The sequence below is a fragment of the Physella acuta genome, unplaced genomic scaffold, assembly GCF_028476545.2.
Source record: "Physella acuta isolate Inbredline_101_S28 unplaced genomic scaffold, ASM2847654v3 ptg000705l, whole genome shotgun sequence".
NCBI classification, from domain to species: domain Eukaryota; kingdom Metazoa; phylum Mollusca; class Gastropoda; family Physidae; genus Physella; species Physella acuta.
This window is the reverse complement of record NW_026732224.1, coordinates 519,613-542,126: the sequence shown is the minus strand read 5'-3', so window position 1 is coordinate 542,126 and position 22,514 is coordinate 519,613. Positions and strand designations below refer to the sequence as shown.

At 39.6% G+C, this 22,514-nt stretch overlaps 2 protein-coding genes across 2 annotated transcripts in view; both read left to right on the top strand.

Moving 5' to 3' along the window:
* Positions 1 to 1,302: 1,302 nt before the first annotated feature.
* On the top strand, positions 1,303 to 11,288 carry LOC131949612 (5'-3' exonuclease PLD3-like). The gene is made up of 10 exons (XM_059311458.1): positions 1,303 to 1,502; positions 2,328 to 2,511; positions 3,169 to 3,274; positions 4,127 to 4,260; positions 4,418 to 4,486; positions 5,787 to 5,924; positions 7,004 to 7,143; positions 8,781 to 8,949; positions 9,830 to 9,929; positions 10,759 to 11,288. The coding sequence occupies exons 1-10, from the start codon at positions 1,375 to 1,377 to the stop codon at positions 10,920 to 10,922; spliced, it is 1,332 nt and encodes a 443-aa protein (XP_059167441.1). The 5' UTR covers positions 1,303 to 1,374; the 3' UTR covers positions 10,923 to 11,288.
* A 6,012-nt stretch (positions 11,289 to 17,300) lies between these two features.
* Positions 17,301 to 22,514, top strand: part of LOC131949629 (sodium-dependent phosphate transport protein 2B-like) — a 31,363-nt gene continuing 26,149 nt past the window's right edge. The window contains exon 1 of the mRNA XM_059311482.1: positions 17,301 to 17,467. The gene's annotated coding sequence lies outside the window, so the exon portion shown is untranslated. The remainder of the gene's footprint in view (positions 17,468 to 22,514) is intronic.

Below are 22,514 nucleotides of genomic sequence, written 5' to 3'. Positions count from 1 at the left end.
GGGGGGGGGGGGGCGGTAAACTTTCTTCGGGGGGGGGGGGGGCGGACACTGTTAAAAGTATATATTTTCTATATAAATTATATAAATTTCATTCCGTTCGGGGGGGGGGGGGGGGGCAGTAAAAAATTTTCTGGGGGGCTTTTAGAAACTCTGGTTACCAGATCTGTAATGAACAGCATTATGTGTATCATATCATGTGCTAGTGGCTTGAGTGTTGATTTCAAATCAAAATTTGTTAAGCTTGCACATAATTCATGCATGTTTTTGCTATGTTCATAATAAAAAAAAAAATTTACAATGGTTTTGTTATTACTACTAGTCTATATTGGATTTTTACAAAATAACATATTTTTCAATGTTTTACATCATTACATTTGATGTTCTATCCTTTTTAAAAATTGTTTAAAAATAGAGTAGGGGCTTAGTTAGACAGAGGTTCAGGTTTTTCTTATAGATTGGAATATTTTCATTTAAAATAGAAATGAATGCTATTAAATTAACTTAGATTAACAAAGTGTTATAATTTAACACTACATATTTAAAGATAAGTGTTTCCCCTTTTATATTTGATAACTTATTTGAAAACATTATTTTAAATAGTTTTGCCAAAACTTAAGATTTAATTTAACCTTATGATATGATTTGAGTAAACATCTGACATTTACATTGACTGATTTACATTGTCTGTAAAGGATATTAAATGCCTTGTTATAGGCAACTTTTATAGTTATTAAACATGTTTTAGTAACATTTCTTACACACTTGATAAAACACTACTATGACTGTATAATGTGTATATAGCCCTACTTTATATATGGTAGGCTATCACTAATTTTAATAACTACTGTTTCTGAAACAAAAATGGTGCATGATAGGCTATCACTAGCTACAATGTGTCTAATACAGTAAAGATAATCCTAATACAACAAAAAGTTTATAATCATACAGATTACATATGCTTAAGTTAACTCTCAAAGAATTTACCTAGCACTTTACATAGGACAGCTTGAAGTCCAGTCTTAGAAGAACATTTCTTTATCTGTAATGGCCTTATGGTACTTAGACTTGTAAAGTAGTATTTGAGATAAAGGTCAAAGTACTCAACTAAAGGGAGGTAAGAGGATTTTTTAGTAACAATGCGAACTTATTCTTTGTATCCATGGTTATACAATAATAAATACAAACGGTGCGAATAAAATTGTTTACATAGTGTCATAAGTGAGATAACAGCTACAGGTGCCCTATTTAAACGAAGTTTTGAAAACTAACCTCTCTTTTTTTTCAGTCAACTAAACAATTCTGTTGTAATCACTATTTAGCACTTACAAAATAGTCATTTTGTAGAAAAACTATCTGGAAAATAATTTGTAGTAAATGGCTTTTAGAGCAGCTACTGTGTTTTCACAAACAGTAGTTTGTTGTTTGTGTCTGTTTGTTGCATTGGCCGTCTCACAGATCCACCATATTGGGTCAGGCGAGGAGCCAACGAATCCGCCATGTATGTAAGTATTGAACTTAGAATAAATCATACACATTTTGATGTCGGATTCTTAAATTCATGAAAATTCAATAAAAATGGTTTTTTTTACAAGCTTTTATGCAGTAAAAGACATTTCACTGAATAAATAGGTATGAGAATAATGTCTGAAAGAAACACTAGTACATTTCCAGCAGTTTTAGTTCCGAGCTCTGCAACTCTGTAGGGTCGTCTATAAACGACGTCACACTCACAGGAAGGGGGGGGGGCCGTAATTTTGTAGGGGGGGGGGGTTCAGATGGTGCGACGTCACACTTTTGCATTATTAAAAAAACAATGTTAGAAAACTAATTTTAGACGTTATTTCGCCTATTATAATAAACTGTAATAGGAATTGATTAAAATACTCTATGTTGACAGAGTTCAGACAAGATTTTGGAAAAATATTGATATTTAAAAAAAAAATTCAACTGCAATTTTGAGAGGAGTTGTAAGCTGAGGTGTGACGGCATTTTAGGGGGGGGGCAGAGGCGTAGCGAGGTGGGGGGGGGGGGGGGAATATGTCCCCGGGCACCGACCTTAGGGGGGTCGCCAAATTGAAAGTTTGAGGGGGGTGCAAATGAAAAGTTCGAGGGGGAGGGGGGTGCAAATCGAAAGTTTAAGGGGGTGCAAATGAAAAGTTCGAGGGGGGGATGCAAATCGAAAGTTTGTCCCCGGGCGCCGGGAAGGGTCGCTACGCCTCTGGGGGGGGGTCTGGCTTTTTGTGACGATGTGTGACGGCGGGGAGGAGGGGAGGTAAGAATCGTCCAAAAAAAGCGTGACGTCATTTATGGATGACCCCTTTGCACAGATTCACGCTGGTAGAAAGCATCCCAGAGAACATGACGTACTCCGCCAACGACAGACGGCTCATGTCCACATATGACGCCCACATGAGGCTACTGGACAGGGCCAACAGTAGCATCCATCTTGCATCTTTCTACTGGACTCTGAGGGGCTCGGATACGGAAGTCCACGACTACAGCTCTGTTCAGGTCAACTTTTTACCTCAATGTTAATTCTTGCCTCAAGACCAGAGTTTCTTTCAGGCATCTATTTGGCATTATGCCCCCCCCCCCACACACACACGGAGTGGACTGAGCTGAAGAGCGCTAGGCTGCAAACCCGAAAGTTTCGAGTTCGAATCCGGTTATAAGTCAGTATAGCGTCACTGAGTCTACCCAGCTCTGATGAGTACCTAACTCATGTTAGGGAAAGTAAAGGCGGCTGGGCAGAGTGCTGACCACACCTTCATTTCATATGCCGAGGTCAAGAAACATATGAACTCTACTTCATCTGCCCAAAGGATCGCTAGGTCTATTGAGGATTCTTTACTTTACCCTCCTCCCTCTCCCATCACGTCCAATGCCCCCTTGAGAAAAATTAAAAAATATGTTATTTACCTATAAAATATATACTTTAACCAGTGCCTAGCCTCTCCCAACTGGAAGTTTCAAGTGTCAACCCCCCCCCCCCCCCCCCCCCCGCCTACAAGAGAAAAAAGTCTGATAGAAACACTAGTCAAATTATATCCATAATAGTTTAAGTTTTACTCCTTTAAAAAAATTCAGGGAAATGTCTGTTGGTCTGGTTTAGAACCACATAATAGCATAGTTTTTGTAATAGTAGTTGAAACTTACTTCTATCTACAGGGGGAAGACATTTTCCAAAAACTGTCGGACATTGTGAAAGGTGGCGAGATGGACGTGAACATTGTACAGAACAGTACCAGCAACGAGACAGACGAACTGGCTGCCAGTAAATTAATCTTCCCTCAATTTTATGCTACAACCCTCGTATTCTAGCAGTATTGAAGGGACTGGTGGTATAGTAGATAGGGGTGTCAGAAGGTTCTGTCTTGTGGTGTTCGAACCAGTGTTTCTTCCAGACTTTTTTTCCGGGGGGGGGGGTAGACTTTCTTTGGGGGGGGGGGGGCGGACACTGTTAAAAGTATATATTTTCTATATATAAATATATAACTTTCATTTCGTTCGGGGGGGGGGGAGGGGGCGGTAAAAAAATTTCGGAAGGGGGGGAGGGGGGGGGGGGCGAAGAGATGCCTGGAAGAAACTCTGGTTCGAACCCAAACACCTCTATCTTAAGATATAAACATTGGTATCATTGAAATGGGATCCGTAGAAAAGGTCGATATATTATAAGGTTGACAATAGAAAACACAGCCATCTCGAAAACGATGGGACATATGCACGATAAGGATGTAACGCCGATTGGTCATAAGGCTGACATTTCAAAAAGCCGACTGGATACAAGGCCGACAAAGACATACGGCCGACATGTAGTAAGGTCGAAAACCGAAAGCTAGCGTAAGCATGGCATAGGGGCCCAAGGCAAATAGAGGCCCTTTTTCGAAAGTTTGAGGGGTGGGGGTGCAAATCAAAAGTCTGAGGGGGGAGGGGGGTGCAAATCGAAAGTCTGAGGGGGGAGGGAGGTGCAAATCGGTAGTTTGTCCCCGGTCGCCGGGAAGGGTCGCTACGCCTCTGAGGGGTCCAGTAACACTTTTTGCATAGGGGCCCAAAAATCCTAGCTACGCCACTGATTATTATACTATACGTTTTCGCATGGTATGCATTTTTATACTTTTTATTTCAGGCGGGGCACGTGTCAGAACAATAAACTTTCCTAAACTTCTAAACGCGGGAGTGCTGCATACGAAAATGTGGATCGTCGATGACCAACATGCCTACATCGGTAGCGCCAACTTTGATTGGCGCTCCTACACACAAGTACGGCAGCAACATAATATTTCATTTTCGTTTAGTCATTATTTTAAGATCTGTTTTTTTTTTTAAACTATTTTTTTCACAACCTTTTACAGAAGTAAAATATTTTCTTACAACTATTTACAGAAATAAAATATTTTCCCCACTTTTGTACCACCAGGTGAAAGAGATCGGCATCCTGATTGAAAACTGCCCAACATTAGTTAAAGATGCGAAAAATATTTTTGATGTAAGTGTGTAGAATACCTATAGGCCACTATAGGGCTGGTAAGTAGGTCACCAATCAGTTCTACGGCTCAATAAAACCTGCATGAGCCATACCAGCCCTATATCTATCTGAATAGTCTAATACTTATTATTCTTTTCTTCTTCGTTCTTAACTCCGATGTTAAAGGGGATTTCCTCCAATACAATAAAGTATTACGTGGCAACATGTTATGCAGCATATGGCCTGCTATTCTTTCTAGATTCGCTTCCATGGCTTTTGCTCAACCCAAAACAATCTACAAAGCAGCAATTAATCAATTTTGGGGTTTTATCTTCTCAATGTAATTGTTATGCCCAGCTAACGAGCCTTATTTGCTCGAGGGCTCGAACTCGGGACGTTTGGAGTTGGCATTCATGCTCCCTCCAGCCCGACTACGCTGTCCCCCTTTTAATACAAAAGCTTTTAATAATTTGGATTTGTTAAAACATTGGATGGTTTTGTTTTTCGATTTATCGGCCCATATCACAATAAGCCTATTATTTCGTCATCTTTTCCCCGTTCGTTCCCAAGACACAAGGGCAAATCAGTAGCGTAGCGAGGGGGGGGGGGGACATATGTCCCCGGGCGCCGACCTTAGGGGGCGCCAAAATGGGTTGGAAAAAGTAAATAGAAAGGTTGAGGGGGGTGCAAATCGAAAGTTTGAGGGGGGGGGGGTGCAAATCAAAATCTCGAGGGGGGGTGCAATCGAAAAGTTTGTCCCCGGGCGCCGGGAAGGGTCGCTACGCCTCTGGAGCAAATGAAGTAGAGTTCATCTGCTTCAGAGACATCGGCTTATGAAGGAATAGTGTGGTGTGGTCAGCACTATGCCCAGCCGCATTTTTTCCCCCTAACGTAAGTTGGGTACCCATCAGGAAGTTAGCAGTCTAGCTCTCAACATATAGGCCATGCTAATCAGTAATTCATCTTGTAAGGATTAAGGCGGATGGGCAAAGTGCTGACCACACCTTCCCTCTAACGACCAAAATAAGAGTTAAGCGTGATGATGAATCAATAATTCATCTTATAAGGGTTAAGGCGGCTGGGCAAAGTACTGACCACACCTTCAACGACGAAAATAATCAATAATTCATCTTCATCATCGTTTAACCCTTATTTTGGTCGTTGGGGCACTATATCTGACTTCATAATTCTTCGCCATCCACCTCAATTCCCTTCCTCTCTGATTAGTTCTGAGGCGGGCAGCCTTTCAATCAATAATTACAACTATAAACTAACCTAAGTTGTTGTTAATGTTATGCTGTTAAAAACTATATCTACACAGATATATTGGTACCTGAGTAACGAAACAATACCAACAGTTCCTGCTCAACTGCCTGACGATTTGACTCCTGAAACCACCTACCAGTCTCCCATGCCACTTGTCTACTACAATGAGACCCAAGGACGAGTGGCATTATCAGTAATTGGTGTTTTTAATTTCGTAATTAGTTTTTTTTAATAATCAGAGTGAAAGGGGTTGTACATAGATCAGTAGCGTAGCGAGGGGGGGGGCGGGGGGGGGGGACATATGTCCCCGGGCGCCGACCTTAGGGGGCGCCAAATTGAAAGTTTGAGGGGGGGGGGGTGCAAATGAAAAGTTCGAGGGGGGGGGTGCAAATCGAAAAATTTGCTCTCGAGGGGGCGCCAAATTGGAAGTATGTCCCCGGCGCCGGGAAGGGTCGCTACGCCTCTGACATAGATGACAATACACTCGTATTCTAAATTGTGAGGTGATTTAAACTCAGTTGTTACATGTGCAGGACACGCGACACGCGGGCACTTGTTACTTGAGGCATTTTTTAGGATTCCTAAATATCTGTGCTCCCCCCCCCCATTTTACTACAGCCTGATAAACCCATCTTCCCCCTTGCCTTTTAAACTCCCCCCCCCCCCCCCCAACCCCACCATTAAAACAACAGCCAAAAAAAACCTCTCCTATTTAAATAGCTTCTACTAATTCCTCAAAAATTGCTACTTTAAAAAAAAAACTATTACTTTCTAAAATATCAATCTGACTCGTTCAATTTTAGAGTCTTTTCAAAATAGTGCTAAAATTAAATTTCTGAATTAAAAAAAAGTATGTAAAGTTTTATCGTCACTTTCTAGTCCCTCTCCCCTAACATTGTTTCTTCCAGTCTGTTGTCTTCGGGGGGGGGGGGGGGAGGAGGCGACGGACACTGTTAAAAGTATATATTTTCTATATAAATTCAATTTCGCATTTCGTACGGGGGGGGGGGGGGAGACTTTCATTTGGGGGGGGGGGGGGGGCCTCTGCCCCTCGAGGAGATGACTAGAAGAAGCTCTGCCTCTTAGGATTATGACATCATTTTCGACATTTTTGGACTACACCTTATCTCCAATCGATTTTTAATATAAAGCTTACTAACTATTTTATTTTCTTTAAGGTAAAAGACACAAAACCCTGATATTTAAGAAGATATGGCATTATTTAGGATGCGAGCCTTCATAATTTTCATAAACTTTGTAAATTTTTTTCAGAGTTCCCCTCCACCATTTTGTCCAAGCGGTCGCCTGCAGGATATTGACGCCATCATTCATGTGATCCAGGCAGCCAATAAATTTATCTACATCTCAGTTATGGATTACCTGCCCTTGGTCATTTATACAAGACCAGAACAGTTGGTTTATATTTGATTTATAAATGTATAGCTCAGTTTCTTCAGTTTTAAAATTTATGGCGGTTTTATTTTAAATGTATAAAATAATACATGGTCTACATTTGTAGACCCCTAAAATCACGTCACACCTCAACCTACAACCTAAAAGTGTGACGTCGCAACATCTGAACCTCCCCCCCCCCCCCTCCCCCTCATCACACATCGTCACAAAATTACGCACCCCCGTGACGTCATTTATGGATGACCCCTTGTGTATTTTTTTCAAAATGACTGCGCAGCTTAGAGGGAACATTGGACTGAATTATTGGCATTCACTTCGCTTTTTAAAAGATATATTTTAGAGTTTACAAAAAAATTGAAAAAAAAAATCGCATTTGGTCCAGTGCCACAGTGCACGGGCCTAAAATATAGCCCCGCCATTTTTGGCCTGATTCAATGTAATAGCCTACTTATCCTCTTTTTTTGTAACTTTTTTTTTTTGGGTGGCGGGGAAAAGTGTTTCTTCGAGACTTTTTTTCTCCGCGGGGGGGGGGGGGGGCACTTGATGTTTTTGGGGGATTGGCGGACAATTTACGGGCAGGCGGACACTGGTAAAAGTATAAGTTTTCTATATAAATTCCATTTTGTTCGGGAGGGGGGTGGGCGGTAGACTATCTTCGGGGGGAGGGTGGTAACACCCCCCCCCCCCCCAGAGGTGCCTGGAAGAAACTCTGGCGGGAATAACTTTTTGACAAGACTTCGCTGGACAAGATCCAAAAATTGAGTAATGGTTCAAATCTTGGCACAGGGCTAATAAAACGTTCATTACTAGATAGAGATTAGGGAACTTTGAAAAGCGAAAACCAAATCTACTTTCCTAGCAGTTATCCCTCTTGTTAAAGGGAAACAACTCAATTAATATTTTATTCAGTTGGTACTACGCAAACCTTAACCCTGACACCAAATAACAATGCCTGTGTCCTATAATAATGGACATGCGCGTTCCTCGGGGTAAGAACTCAAAGAATCCGCGTTGCCTAGGCAACAGGTAGCATTTTTCTTGGAGGGGGGGGGGGGGGCTAAGTAAAAAAGTCATTGATATTGTCAATTATTGGTGCCTGCACTTTCATCGTAGCTATTTATAAACGTCTTTGTAATATTGGGAATGTGGCAATACTTAGCAATGCACTTATCTCAAATGTTTGGATCTAAAAAGTTGCAACCAGGGTTTCGTTCTGACTTTTTCTCCAGCTCCAATATAGGGAGTCACTTAATATTTCCAGAAGGGGGGGGGGGAATATATAATGTTTCTATATATAGGCCTAATATAATACTTATCTATTAAGTCCAGAAAGGACTTGCTCCATGAGAGAAGTTCTACCCCCACCCCGAGATTCCTAAAGAAGACTGGTTTCTTTGATATGGGGGGGGGGGGGTGAAGAGTACGGACAATAATTCAACTGTTAGTGGGGGGGGGGGGAAGGTAGGGTGGTGGTGGACGTGATTTGGGGGGGGGGGGAGGCGTGAAGTGTCTGCCTGAAAGAAGATGGAGCCGTGGGGGGGGGGGGTGTATGGCAGTTTCCCCCCCCCCCCCTCCCAACCTGATGCCAGATAAAAGCACGGGGTATTGTAACGCATGTTGTTCTCCCTGACTGCAGGTTTTGGCCGGTGATTGACAACGAGCTGAGGAAAGCGGCCTACGAGCGTCATGTCTCTGTGTACCTGATGGCCAGCAAATGGCCCCACACCAAAGTGGACATGTACGCCTTTCTCATGTCACTCTACGACTTGAAGAGGGCTAAAGTTCACAGAATAGACATCCAGGTGGTAAGTCACAAGCAGAGGCGTAGCGAGGAGGGGCGGGGGGTGCGGACCGGACCGGGTGACACCATTTAGGGGGGGTGACACCAAGGCAAAAAAATGGCAAATTTATAGAGAAAAATGCTAATTCCACTTAATTAAGTGATTAATTTGAGCATTAAATAGTATTTTAAAAGGTGCAAATCGAAAGTTGAAAGTTTGTTCTCGGAAGGGTCGCTACGCCTCTGGGGTGGTGACACCATTAAGTGCCGCACCGGGTGACACCCGACATCGCTACGCCACTGGTCACAAGTATTGACTTCACTTTAAGTCAGCTAGAAATGATGATGTTGACTGTTAATACTGAAAAAAAGAAAAAACCTTTTTGTCAATATGAAATACTTTCAAAAAACAATTATTTCAAATAGTGCACTTTTAAAAATTTCAGATTGTGCATACTTTATGTGTACATTATCTGTCTATACATTTATCTATCTATCTATCTATCTATCTATCTATCTATCTATCTATCTATCTATCTATCTATCTATCTATCTATCTATCTATCTATCTATCTATCTATCTATCTATCTATCTATCTATCTATCTATCTATCTATCTATCTATCTATCTATCTATCTATCTATCTATCTATCTATCTATCTATCTATCTATCTATCTATCTATCAATCTATCAATATATCAATCTATCTATCAATCAATCAATCTATCTATCTATCTATCTATCTATCTATCTATCTATCTATCTATCTATCTATCTATCTATCTATCTATCTATCTATCTATCTATCTATCTATCTATCTATATATCTATCTATATACACACTATAGGCCTGTAGTGTATGTAAATATCAGATCAATTAATGACATTACAAATTTTTTTCAGAAATTGTTTACTGTACCCTCCACCCCTGAACAGAAACAAATCCCATTTGCACGCGTCAACCACAACAAATTCATGGTCACTGAAAACCATGCCTACATAGGTAATACAAGTTATTACTTTATCTACTTACACTAGGTAATATTACTGTAAAAAACATACCTGTCTACTGAAGTTGATATAACTTCAATGAAAAATATCTGCATGGACTAAAGTAGTTAAAGGCCCTAATATTCTCTTAATCAATTCTTGTTTTTTTTTAAAGAGATATGTTCAATAAGTCAACTAAATCACTATCACCTTCTCTACTCCACCAACCCTTACTGTGTAGTTTTTCTTGGTTCTTAATTGTTATATTGGAGATTTCCTCCAACACAATTAAGTATCATGTGCCATGGCATTTGGACTCCGACTTTAGGATCTTTTTCTTTATGGATTTGCTACCCAAGAACAATCTACAAGGCAGTCTTTGTCTGATTTTGGAGTTTTTAACTCCTAAATGGGTTGTTGTTCCCAGCTAACGAGCCTCGTCTTCTAGGGGGTCCGATCTTGGAACCTCTGGAGTTAGCAACTGGATGGTCTCTTCTCTAACTACGCCCAGTACCACTTGTGTTACGGGTCAGCTGTAGGTTAGATAGAAATAGGTTAGAATAATCTAGAATTAGGGGAGAGTGCGTGTGTGAGTTGAGTTTACCCTAGAGTATTGTTAACTCCGGTGTGTTTATGTATTGTTATCCCAGGGTCGAATGCGGTATAAAAGTTGGAGTGAATGGTTGTAAGGGGTTAGTTGGTCGCGGTTAGGGCGAGGGCTACTCTGTAATGTCAAGAATTGAGTCCAAATAAAAGTATTGAAGATTGTCACGAATCGTTTCCTGAGTTGAACCAAACAACTTTCATCATTTTAATTAGCTCTGACCTTTGTCCCCTCCCAGGTACTTCCAACTGGTCCGGAGACTACTTCGTCAACACAGGAGGCGTCGGCTTCACTCTGGAGGAACCAGACGATGGGGTCTTGGATGGCAGCAACGTCAGGGAACAGCTGGTGGATGTTTTTCTCAGGGACTGGAACTCCACTTACACAGAATATGTGTATTGAGTCAGAAGCAGAACCCTATAAACTTAACACTATTTCATAAGCTAAATCTATATGCACACGGCAATTAAGTTTATAAAATAAAAAAGCTTAATTTATGAACCTATATTTATTAAGTCACAAGCAGAACCCTAAGAACTTAACACTATTTCATAAGCTAAATCTATAGTCACACTGCAATTTAGTTTATAAGATAAAAAATATTAATTTATGAACCTATATTTATTAAATCACAAGCATAATTAAAGAACAGACAATATTTAGGTGTACATGGAGTGTTTATATATAAAGTTAACTACTAATATCTTGAGTCAGTGGCATCAGTATGCACAAGAAATAAAAATCTAAAAATATTGAATGTATTCTACTTTATTTGTATAGGAAATTCATCAAGTGTAAAACACTTGTATTTCAAGTGATATTTGTGATAAGGCGTGTTTCTTTACAGATTTAAAATGATATAAGTTTGAATCTAAAGTTTATATGCTATATGATGTTAAAAATTAAGTTTGATTTGCTTTTCAATTAGATAGCAAATAGATACTTCTAGTAATGATTATTCAAAATAAGAAAGGTACTGGGAATTTTAAAAATATGTGCATTAACAGACAGCTGGGTAGTCTAAGAATTTAATAAAGTGAATGAAGAAACTGTCTCTAATCAGCAATACAACACCAGATGTAATGCAACCTGGTAAAACAAAACCTATAAAACCTAATGGTTCAAAATCTTTATCCACCAAAATGTATGTCTAAAATTGAAATTGTATCTTAACATAGACTGGCTATATACCAGCACAGGTTGTTAGTATGATAGGTTCAATGCAATATAATGTATTTCAGGTCACTTTGCTTTGATAAAAATACCATGTCTTGTGTGTTGATAACAGGCAAAAAAACCTGTTATTAACTAAATGTTCATTTCTTCAAAAGCATATTAAATTAAATTAATAACCTCCAAATGGTTTACAATTTGTAATGAATAAGCCAGATACACTGAAATATATTTTTAATATTTTTTCATAAAATAATTTCATTACAATGTAAGTAAGTAATGTCAGTAATTCTTAAAATGATAGCTCAGATGAATTCAATAACCACAAAATAAAACATCTTTTTTCATAATAAACACACAAAATAAAACATCTTTTTTCATAACAAACACACAAAATAAAAATCATATCTTTTCATAACAAACACAAAAAATAAACAACTTTTTCATAATAAATATAAAAAATAAACATTATCTTTTTTCATAACAAACACACATAATAAACATCTTTTTTTTTAAACACCAACACAAAAAAAAAATAAACATAATTTTTTTCATATCAAACACACATAATAAACATCTTTTTTCAAGTCCAACACAGTTTCATCCTTCATCACTACACACATCTTTTTTCATATCTAACACATCTTCATCAACCATATATTTAAACAACAGCAACATCATTTTTCAAACTGTTTTCAATGCTAAATATAAGATTTATTCTCATGAATTAGTAGTACCCACAAACTTGCTTTGCCAGAAACCCCAAAAAAAATAATGCTGCACTGACCTTTATGTCAAGGCCACTTTATTGCTAGGCTATGGGGTAGTTTTTAAATTCTGCTATTAGTTATAACTACATGTATTGCTATTTATGGTTTATCAGCAAACACCAAAATCATTAAATTATAAAAAAAGTAGTAATTAAGTTTATTAAGATTTAACCTTTACAATATAGTAAGTAATACATGATATGCTTTAACCAAAACATGTGTAAAAACACATTTTAAATTCATTAATTAACTGAGTATAAAATTGAGAATAAAAATTTCATTAAAGTTAGAAATATAATTCTTTGCAAATTATACGTTAAAATTTAAATTCATCCTTATACAGTAGAAAGTGTATAACATCAATTTCAAATTATTTTCTCTACATCAACCACTATAGTGTAGTGCTGCTCATGATTTAGCCTGATTCATGAATATAGTCTTTGGAATATCCTTCTTGGCCTTCAAGGATTCCACATGTGTTGGATCAACTTCCTCAAACTCTCGCAACTTCCTTTCACTTCTTTCTTCTTGTATACTTTGTGCCTTAAAAGGTGTATTTTTTTCACTACGTATTGTCCATTCCAAGTTATAGCCAATGACACCTATAACTGCAGCTATGGGCAGTGTGATGTAAGGTGCATAGTTCCTGGCTACAGCAAATATTAAGTTCCACATTGTGACGCTGGATTGAGACTAGTAATGACGCAAAAGTTTCAGACTTTTATCTCAGACCTAACTAGATGCATTTTCCTTCACAGCAGTTTATTTTACTATATTCAATTTATTATCATACCATACTTGAGAGCCTGAAAAGATAAATTTAGAAATATTGGTTAAAAAGTTGGTAAATATTAATAACATATGAATATGACAGTATCATAAAGGCTTACATGCCATTATATAGGCTAATGAATAATTAATAGAATTAGGGACTAAAAATACTATTGATGTATTAAGTTATTCATTATGGAGTTCATTTCCGTGGACATTTGCATAGCAAGCCTCCCTCTTTCCAAGCATATACAGAGGTGAGCTAACGTACTAAATCGCTCACACATCAGAGGCATAGCAATGGGGGGGGGGGGGGGGGGGGGGAGGGAAATTGAAAGTTTCTCCCTGGGTGCCGGGAAGGGTTGCTACGCCTCTGGGTCACATGCATCAATAGTCTAATGCCTAATAGTGTCACAAAATATTTTTGGGCAGTAAATTCATACTTCTAAATCTGTACACACTGTGACTGTACACAGCATGATAAATAACATCACATTTGTTGTCATTTGAGATAGATCTAGAATCACTAGGAATACTCTATGAAAGATCTAACAAAACATAAAAGGACTGTAAGTACTGTCTGTACATGTAACACTGTACTGTGCATGCTACACTACTGTACTGCATTGACACTGTGTGACCAGAGTTTCTTCCAGGCATCTCTTCGGGGGGGGGGGGGGGCAAAGCCCCCCCGAAAAAATTTTTACCGCCCCCCCGAACGAAATGAAATTTATATAATTTATATAGAAAATATATACTTTTAACAGTGTCCGCCCCCCCGAAAAAAGTTTACCGCCCCCCCCCCCCCCCCCCCCCCCGCCCCCCGAAGATTTCAAGTGCCCCCCCCCCCCCCCCCGGAGAAAAAAGTCTGGAAGAAACACTGTGTGTGACAGTGAGTGAACAGTCGGGTAAAAGTGTGTACAACTACTACAACTAGACTTACACTACACTAACAACTACTAGATCTCTAGATCTAGAGTCTAGTACTAGATCTAGATCTACACTCAACAGTCCCCAACAGCCTGGCAACACTCAGCGAGTCTGAGACTTGTCTCAAGTCTTAAAAAATTAAAAATACTTAAAATAATTTTTAGGCCTATCTAAATAAACTAAATATTATTAGGCCTAACAATCCTAGGACCTAAATCTAGTTTCTATATCAAGTAGTCTACCACTTAATCGAGTCCTAGATCTAGATAAAAAGACAATATTCAGTGATTGTCACTGTTTTTCGTTATGTAAGACAAGGGCATACTCGGCATACTCTAACCAAGCCGAATGACTTAGAAACGAAACCGGATGTGATATTCCTCTATTTACCATAACTAATTATTAAAAACGCTAACACACGACAGTTGAAATAAGGTTTTGTGGCGTTATTTCGTGCTTTTGTAAGACTTACTGAAGTTGTAAATTTAACATTAATATTGGTCAAAGTGGGCTTACTTAAAGTTAAATGAGTCCGGTAAATATTTTAGAAACTACTTTGGAAGAAATTGCAGTAAAAATACAATACAAACATAAATTAGCAACTTTGAACGGGTGGTGAATCAATGAGGCCAAACAGAGGCCAAAGCAACCTATTCCAGCGCCCGGGGCCGACTATCAATTTTGCTCCCCCTCCCTCCCACTTCTAAATACAGTTATTTCTGTCTGTGAAAACCCCCCCCCAGGTTGAAAAGGTTTGTGGCGCTTCTTACCAGTTACTATCCCGTAACATTTTCTATTTTTTTGAGTCACAAAATTTTTAACTCAGCGTGTAAAAAAGTGGTCATCCACAACCCCCCTCTAAAACGCGAAATAACGTCTAAAATTCGTTTTCTAACATTACTTTTTTATAATGCAAAAATGTAACGTCGCAACATCTGAACCCCCCCCCCCCCCTCCCCCTCATCACACATCGTCACAAAATTACGGACCCCCCTCCCCCCTACGAGTGTGACGTCATTTATGGATGACCCCAATGCCTTGAAGTCGTTAATTATTTTCGTAACTATGAATGTGTATAAATTCAATACCTCAGCTAATAATTAGCTTTTCAGTTAATTTTTCTACCCCTTTTGGCGCCCCCTTTAGCGTCGGCGCCCAGGGCGGTCGCCCTTGTAGCCACGCCACTAAGGCCAAACAGTTACGATACTTTTTTGGGCGGATGTGTAGGACATAACCTACAGAAACACTGAAGGTAAACACACGGCACACACAAGTTCTTCTGTTTTGTAAATTATTATGCAAATTGGTCACAAATGATATATTGAATTATTATTGACCGGGACTTTCAAAAAATTTAAAGTATTAAATGGCGAATGGTAGTTTATTCGGCCAAATAATAAATCAGCTTAATTAGGCTTCGTAACCAGTCTGTATTATTAACAAAGAATACTTATAGGCCTACATCCCTCAGTTCCTTTCTAAGCAAAGGGAAACTACTATGTTAATACTTTCGGCTAAATAAACCAAGCTTGGTTATGCCCCCTTAAAACAAATCGTTAAATGGAGTGAAATATGAGCAGACAATGCGTGGCGTCATTTATAGACAGCCCCCCCCCCAACCCCTTTACCACAAAAATCAAGATTGGCCGATAAGCTGGATTACCAGTCAACATTTGCAAAATTAAAAAGCCTGATTGTTATCAATATGTAAAAGAGTTCGTCCATAAAAAAATATAAAGCTATTGTCAATAGCCGTCAGGAAAAGTAAAAAAAAAAACAACACGTAGTGTGACAGGTTTTTCGTTGTTTTCGTTCTTAAAATATGAAAAATAATAGATGAGATTTTACATTTTTAAAACTTCCCCTCTTCCCCATCTTTGACATCATCATACATAGGGGGGGGGGGGGGGTGCGGACCGCACCGGGTAATACCATTTAGGGGGGTGACACCAAGGCAAAAAATAGTAAAATATATAGAGAAAAATTTGAGGGGGGGGGGGGGTGCAAATCGAAAATTGAAAGTTTGTCCCCGGGAAGAGTCGCTACGCCGCCTATGGGGGGGGGGGGGGGGTGTGACACCATTAAGTGCCGCACCGGGTGACACCTGACCTCGCTACGCCACTGCATACACGTTTTACACACCCCCCCTCTTCGACCCTGATGTTAGTGACGCCATAGAAGGACAAACCATAACAAATTAAGTTTTTTACATGCGTACTGAAGGTGCTTGAAGCTACACATACACTTACATATTACATTAATTTTAAATTGTCCCTTACATTTACATATTATGTTATGCTTACATATTACTTTACACTTACATAATCCCCCTCTGTTACATTTTACTTACATATAATATTAAACCTGCACATTTTTATACACTTACATAGTCTCTTACACTTACCATTTACTTATCACTTACACAGTCCCTTACACTCATTCCTTTACACTTCTATATTCCCTGACACCAGAGGCGTAGCGAGCGGGGGGAGGGGGTGTGGACCGCACCGGGTGACATCATTTAGGGGGGACACAAGGCAAAAAATAGCAAAATATATAGAGAAAAATGATAATTCCACTTAATTAAGTGATTAATTCGAGTGTTAAATAGTGTTTTAAGAGGTGCAAATTGAAAGTTTGAGGGGGGGGGGAGGGTGCAAACCGGAAGTTTGAGGGGGGAGGGGGGAGGGGTGCAAATTGTAAGTTTGAGGGGGGTTGCAAATCGAAAATTGAAAGTTTGCCCCCGGGTTGGGCCCCTGCACCTCTGGGGGGGCGACACCATTAAGTGCCGCACCGGGTAACATCCGAGCTCGCTACGCCACTGCCTGACATATTTCATACACTTACATATTCCCTTACACCTATGTATTCCCTTACACCTATATACTTCCAAATTCTTACATAATATTCTTTTGTTCACCCCAAACTCTTTTGAGATTACCTTACATTTAAATATCTCATTACACTTACACATTACATTTACACATTCCCTTACATCTACTCTTACACTTACAGGTAAACAACCATTAGCATGTCAGTCTCACATATCAACATGCGTCTGTCACCGTAGCTTGTCCTCTACATGTAAACACCACGTGACAACAGCCAGCCAATCAGCGAAGAGGACAGCGTGAACATTTGACTGTAAATAACTTACACCTACGGCATAGGATACAGTTTTGTTTTGTTTTTCGGTTTGGTCAAAGATTTGTTTCGTTGATGGACGGTGAAAATACGGAAGCTCATAATTTGCTATTCCGACTTTTTAAAAAGTGATTTATATATTTGGATACGTCATTTAAGGTTTGTATTATTCTTTGCTTAAAGTGATATTTTTAGATACGAAAAAAATAATCTTGCCTTTCTTAACATTGGCTTGAGCGCTTGTTGTATTGAATTGGATAAACGGCTTACATGACTTAAGAAAATATCAGGCCGAAGATAATTCCCCCAAAGCGTCTATGCGAGGAGGGGGGGGGGTTGTTTATGCGATTTTAATTTTAATAAGACCCCCCTGTCCTTGCAAAGGAGCATGAGGCTTGGGGGTGGGGGGGGGGATGGTGCGGTTAAGATAAGAATTCGAGTTTGCGTTAGGACTAGTGTTAGGTAGGGTTTCTTTGAGACGTTTTACTTCGGGGATGGGGGACTTGAAATTTATTGGGGGTGGGGGGTGGGGGTGGGGTGGGGGTAGAAACCGAATAAAGTAATACAGTAGCTATATATTTTAACCAGTGTCCGCTCCCCGCCGTTTTCAAGAGCGACCTGGAGAAACATGTCTGAAAGAAATCCTGCCTTCAACACTTCTGAGTAATTGTGTAATGGTGTAATGGTGTAATGGCCAAGACGCCATCTAACATCGGGACAAATAATAAAGAGCTCCAGTCTCGTCAACTAGAATACTTGCCGCAATTTATTTTTAGCCTGCCCTAAACCGTGCTTTAGTCCGCCATGTTCCCCTCTTTGCACTTTCTTGGAATCTCTTTGCACTTTCTTGGAATCTCTTTGCGCCTTCTAGGAATTGCAACGACATACTCCTTAGTAGCCACACCATTTCGGAATCCCTTCCGTGCATCTGTTTTACGCACCCTTTAGGAATCTTCTCGAATCGCCTAAATCTCTCTAGGAATAAGATCGTCCTACAATTTAGTCACAATGACTGCTTGCATTTGTTAGTTCCCTTTGCCGTAGTTAGGATTGCGTTAGGTTTAACTAGCACCGTTAGTTATATATTTCTTTGTTGCTATTTCCGGCACCCGAGAAATGACCGGAAGAAGTGCGAAAATTCCTATTGAAAAAAATAGCCTGATTATTTTTTTTTTCAAACAATTTTTTATCAACGCAAATATCCACTGGTACAAGAAACTATTTGGAAACATCGATACATACTTCTTTAGCAATTGTACATATAGTTGTAGCACCTCTGTATGTAGCACCTCTGTTTTTGCTGTAGCACCTCTGTTTGTAGCACTTCTGTTTGTAGCACCTCTGTATGTAGCACCTCTGTATGTAGCACCTCTGTTTTTGCTGTAGCACCTCTGTATGTATCACCTCTGTATGTAGCACCTCTGTTTTTGTTGTAGCACCTGTTTGTAGCACCTGTGTTTGTAGCACCTGTTTGTAGCACCTCTGTCTGTAGCACCTGTGTTTGTAGCACCTCTGTTTGTAGCACCTCTGTTTGTAGCACCTGTGTTTGTAGCACCTCTGTTTGTAGCACCTCTGTTTGTAGCACCTGTGTTTGTAGCACCTCTGTTTGTAGCACCTTTGTTTGTAGCAACTCTGTTTGTAGCTCCTCTATTTTTGTTGTAGCACCTGTTTGTAGCAGATGTGTTTGTAGCCCATCTTTTTATAGCCTGAACTTTTGTAGCATTTAGGGTTGTAGTAATGGGACGGCTTGGTCTAGCGGTTGATCGCTAGAATGTCAACCTATAAAGTCTCGAGTTCGAATCCGGGTTCGAGTCAGTAAAATGTCCCTGATTCCACCCAGCCCTGATGGGTACCTAACTCATTTTAGGGAAAGTAAAGGCGTCTGGGCATAGTGCATAGGTCAAGATACAGCATTTACATTCCCAAACGTGAGCCAGGTATCCATCAGAGTTGGGGGGACTCAGGGACATTTTACTGAGTTGAACCCGGATTCGAACTCGAAACTATCGGGTTAGCAGTCTAGGACGGTGTAGGCGGGCGGGAAAATTGAGGCTCTCTAACTGGGGACCCGGACAGATGAGGCTCTCTAACTGGGGACCCGGACAGATGAGACTGGGGACAGCCGTGTTAACTTAATAATAAAAAAACTGCATTCTAGATTGTTCTAGTATAGACAAATACTATTGAAGCACACCCAAAAAAAAGCAGGCTGAAATCGGTGTCAACGGGCTATGTTGCGCATAACACGTAACACCTATTGGAGATGTGGTCCAATTGTGCAAGTGAAGTAGAGTTCACCTGTTTCTGTGACCTCGGCATATGAGGATCAAGTACCACGCAGAGTTGGGTTGACTCAGGGACATGCTAAAGTCTTGAACCCGGATTCAAACTCAAGACTTTCGTGTTAGCTGTCGTATGCTCTACCTCACCATCCCACGAACTCACGCAACACTTAATTGCATTGGAGGGGATCCCATCCAATAGTGCCATTGAGAACAAAGAAGAAGAAGATTCTAGACAATAACACAGCCTGTAATGATTACACTCATGATAGCGTTTTGACAACACCGCCTATCTTGATCTATTTTTAGACATTCCTTAGTGACAATCATTAGTGACATGACTTACACGCTAATTAAATAACCAACCGCTAATTAATCATAACGTAAGCGGCACCTGAATTCACAATTCATAACTAAGGTCGTCATTATGCCTATCTTGATCTATTTTTAGACATCCCTAAAACAATCATTAGTGAAGTGACTTACACGCTAATTAAATAACCAACCGCTAATGAATCATAACGTAAGCGGCACCTCAATTCACAATTCATAACTTAGGTCAGTAGCGTAGCGAGGGGTGGGGGGGGGACATATGTCCCCTGAAAGGTTGAGGGGGGTGCAAATCGAAAGTTTGAGGGGGGGGGGGGCTGCAAATCGAAATCTTGAGGGGGGTGCAAATCGAAAAGTTTGTTCACGGGCGCCGGGAAGGGTCGCTACGCCTCTGACTTAGGCCGTCATTATGACATTGTCCAAGACATCGAATTGACCCCTTTATGACCCCAGTCCCACGAGTGAAGCACGGGTCCTTCTATGGAAGCGAGAGACATGGGTTATTAATTATTAATTAGCCGGAAATACCTATCTACTTTCGTAGGGCATGAAATCGTTAATAAACGCTAATTAGACACGGACACATCAACACAAACATACGAACACGTAATAAAATATTAGAACGTTTTGAATGTTTCGCTACGGTTCAAGTTCAAAATAGTTAAAAAAAGCTTTTGCCTTCGTTTAAGACTAGTTCAAAAAGTTAAGCGAATCCTGTGATCTTCTTCTAGAGAAGTTTAACAAAGTCCATCCACTTTGTTATAGATTTCTGCTGTATTTTTCATCGGAGCGGCGTGGTCCGGTGTTGTAGCGCTTGACTACTTACCCGTAGGTCTCGAGTTCGGATCTCGTTCGGAGTTGATGATGCACGTAAAGAATTCGAGGTCAAAACTCCCTCTGCATCAACCGCCATTTCAGTATAAGAATAATTTGTATGTGCCCACTCATTACACAAACACGTCTTAGTCACTGTACTGGTTTCGATATAAATACATCATATTCATATAATATGATGTCTACGTTTTTCATATTTATACTATATGTTGCCTACTTTTTTCATGTTCATAATATATCTTGTCTTCTTTTTCATGTTCATACATGTTGCCTACTTTTTTCGTGTTCATTTTATGTTGCCTACTATTTTTATGTTCATACTATATGTTGCCTACATTTTTCATGTTCAAACTATATGTTGTCTACTTTTTTCATGTTCATACTATATGTTGCCTACTTTTTTCGTGTTCACACTATATGTTGCCTACTTTTTCATGTTCATACTATATGTTGCCAACTTTTTTATGTTCATACTATATGTTGCCTACTGTTTTCATGTTCATACTATATGTTGCCTACTTCTTTCATATTCATACTATATGTTTGTTGTCTAATTATTCATAATGTTCATAAAATGTGTTGCCCACTAATTCATCATGTTCATACTATGTTGCCTACTTATTCATTATGTTCATATTATATGTTGCCTACTTTTTTCATGTTCATATTATGTGTTGCCTTCTTCAACAAAATACGACATTTCCTAAAATCTAATTAATAAAAAAATAATATATTTAAAAACATAAATGTTTAAAAAACAAAACTATTAATAGATTGGCCTGTTCCTTGTCTGGTCGATGTTTACATGTGGTAAAGTAAAACAATAGACGGGACGTATACATGGTCTAACATAGGACGCCGGTTGTCATGACAGGTGTCACTGTACTGACAGGTGTCAGTGTCCTGACATTTGACAGTGTCCTGACAGTTGGCAGTGTCCTGACAGATGGCAGTGTTCGAATTTACGGTTAGTGACGTCATGGCTTATAGTGTCGTGGTCTGATGTGGCATTCGTGCATGTTCACTGTGGTTGATTTGTGGACGGGTGAGTACATTTCATCGTAGTGACTAAATGGACGGTCATGACACAGGCTAAATAAATGGTCATGGTAGTGACTAAATGGACGGTCATGATCAGGTTAAATAGATGGTCATGGTTGTGACTAAATGGACGGTCATGATACAGGTTAAATAGATGGTCATGGTTGTGACTAAATGGACGGTCATGATACAGGTTAAATAGATGGTCATGGTTGTGACTAAATGGACGGTCATGATACAGGTTAAATAGATGGTCATGGTTGTGACTAAATGGACGGTCATGATACAGGTTAAATAGATGGTCATGGTTGTGACTAAATAGACGGTCATGATACAGGTTAAATAGATGGTCATGGTAGTGACTAAATGGACGGTAATGATACAGGTTAAATAGATGATCATGGTTGTGACTAAATTAATGGTCATGGTTGTAACTAAACTGACGGCTAAAATAGTGACTAGAATTGACGGTTATGGTAATGATTAAAATAAAAGTTCATGACACATACTACACAGATCGTTTTGGATGTGACTAAATAGACGGTCATTGTAGTCACTAACTGGATGGCCATTGTAGTGACTAAATGGACGGCCATTGTAGTGACTAAATGGACGGTCATTGTAGTGACTAACTGGACGGCCATTGTAGTGACTAAATGGACGGCCATTGTAGTGACTAAATGGACGGTCATTGTAGTGACTAACTGGACGGCCATTGT

Coding starts and splice junctions, on each gene's coding strand:
- LOC131949612 (XM_059311458.1), top strand. CDS start 1,375: ATGGCTTTTAGAGCAGCTACTGTGTTTTCACAAACAGTAGTTTGTTGT. Junction 2,512..3,168: donor ACGACTACAGCTCTGTTCAG/GTCAACTTTTTA, acceptor TTCTATCTACAG/GGGGAAGACATTTTCCAAAA. Junction 8,950..9,829: donor ACAGAATAGACATCCAGGTG/GTAAGTCACAAG, acceptor AATTTTTTTCAG/AAATTGTTTACTGTACCCTC.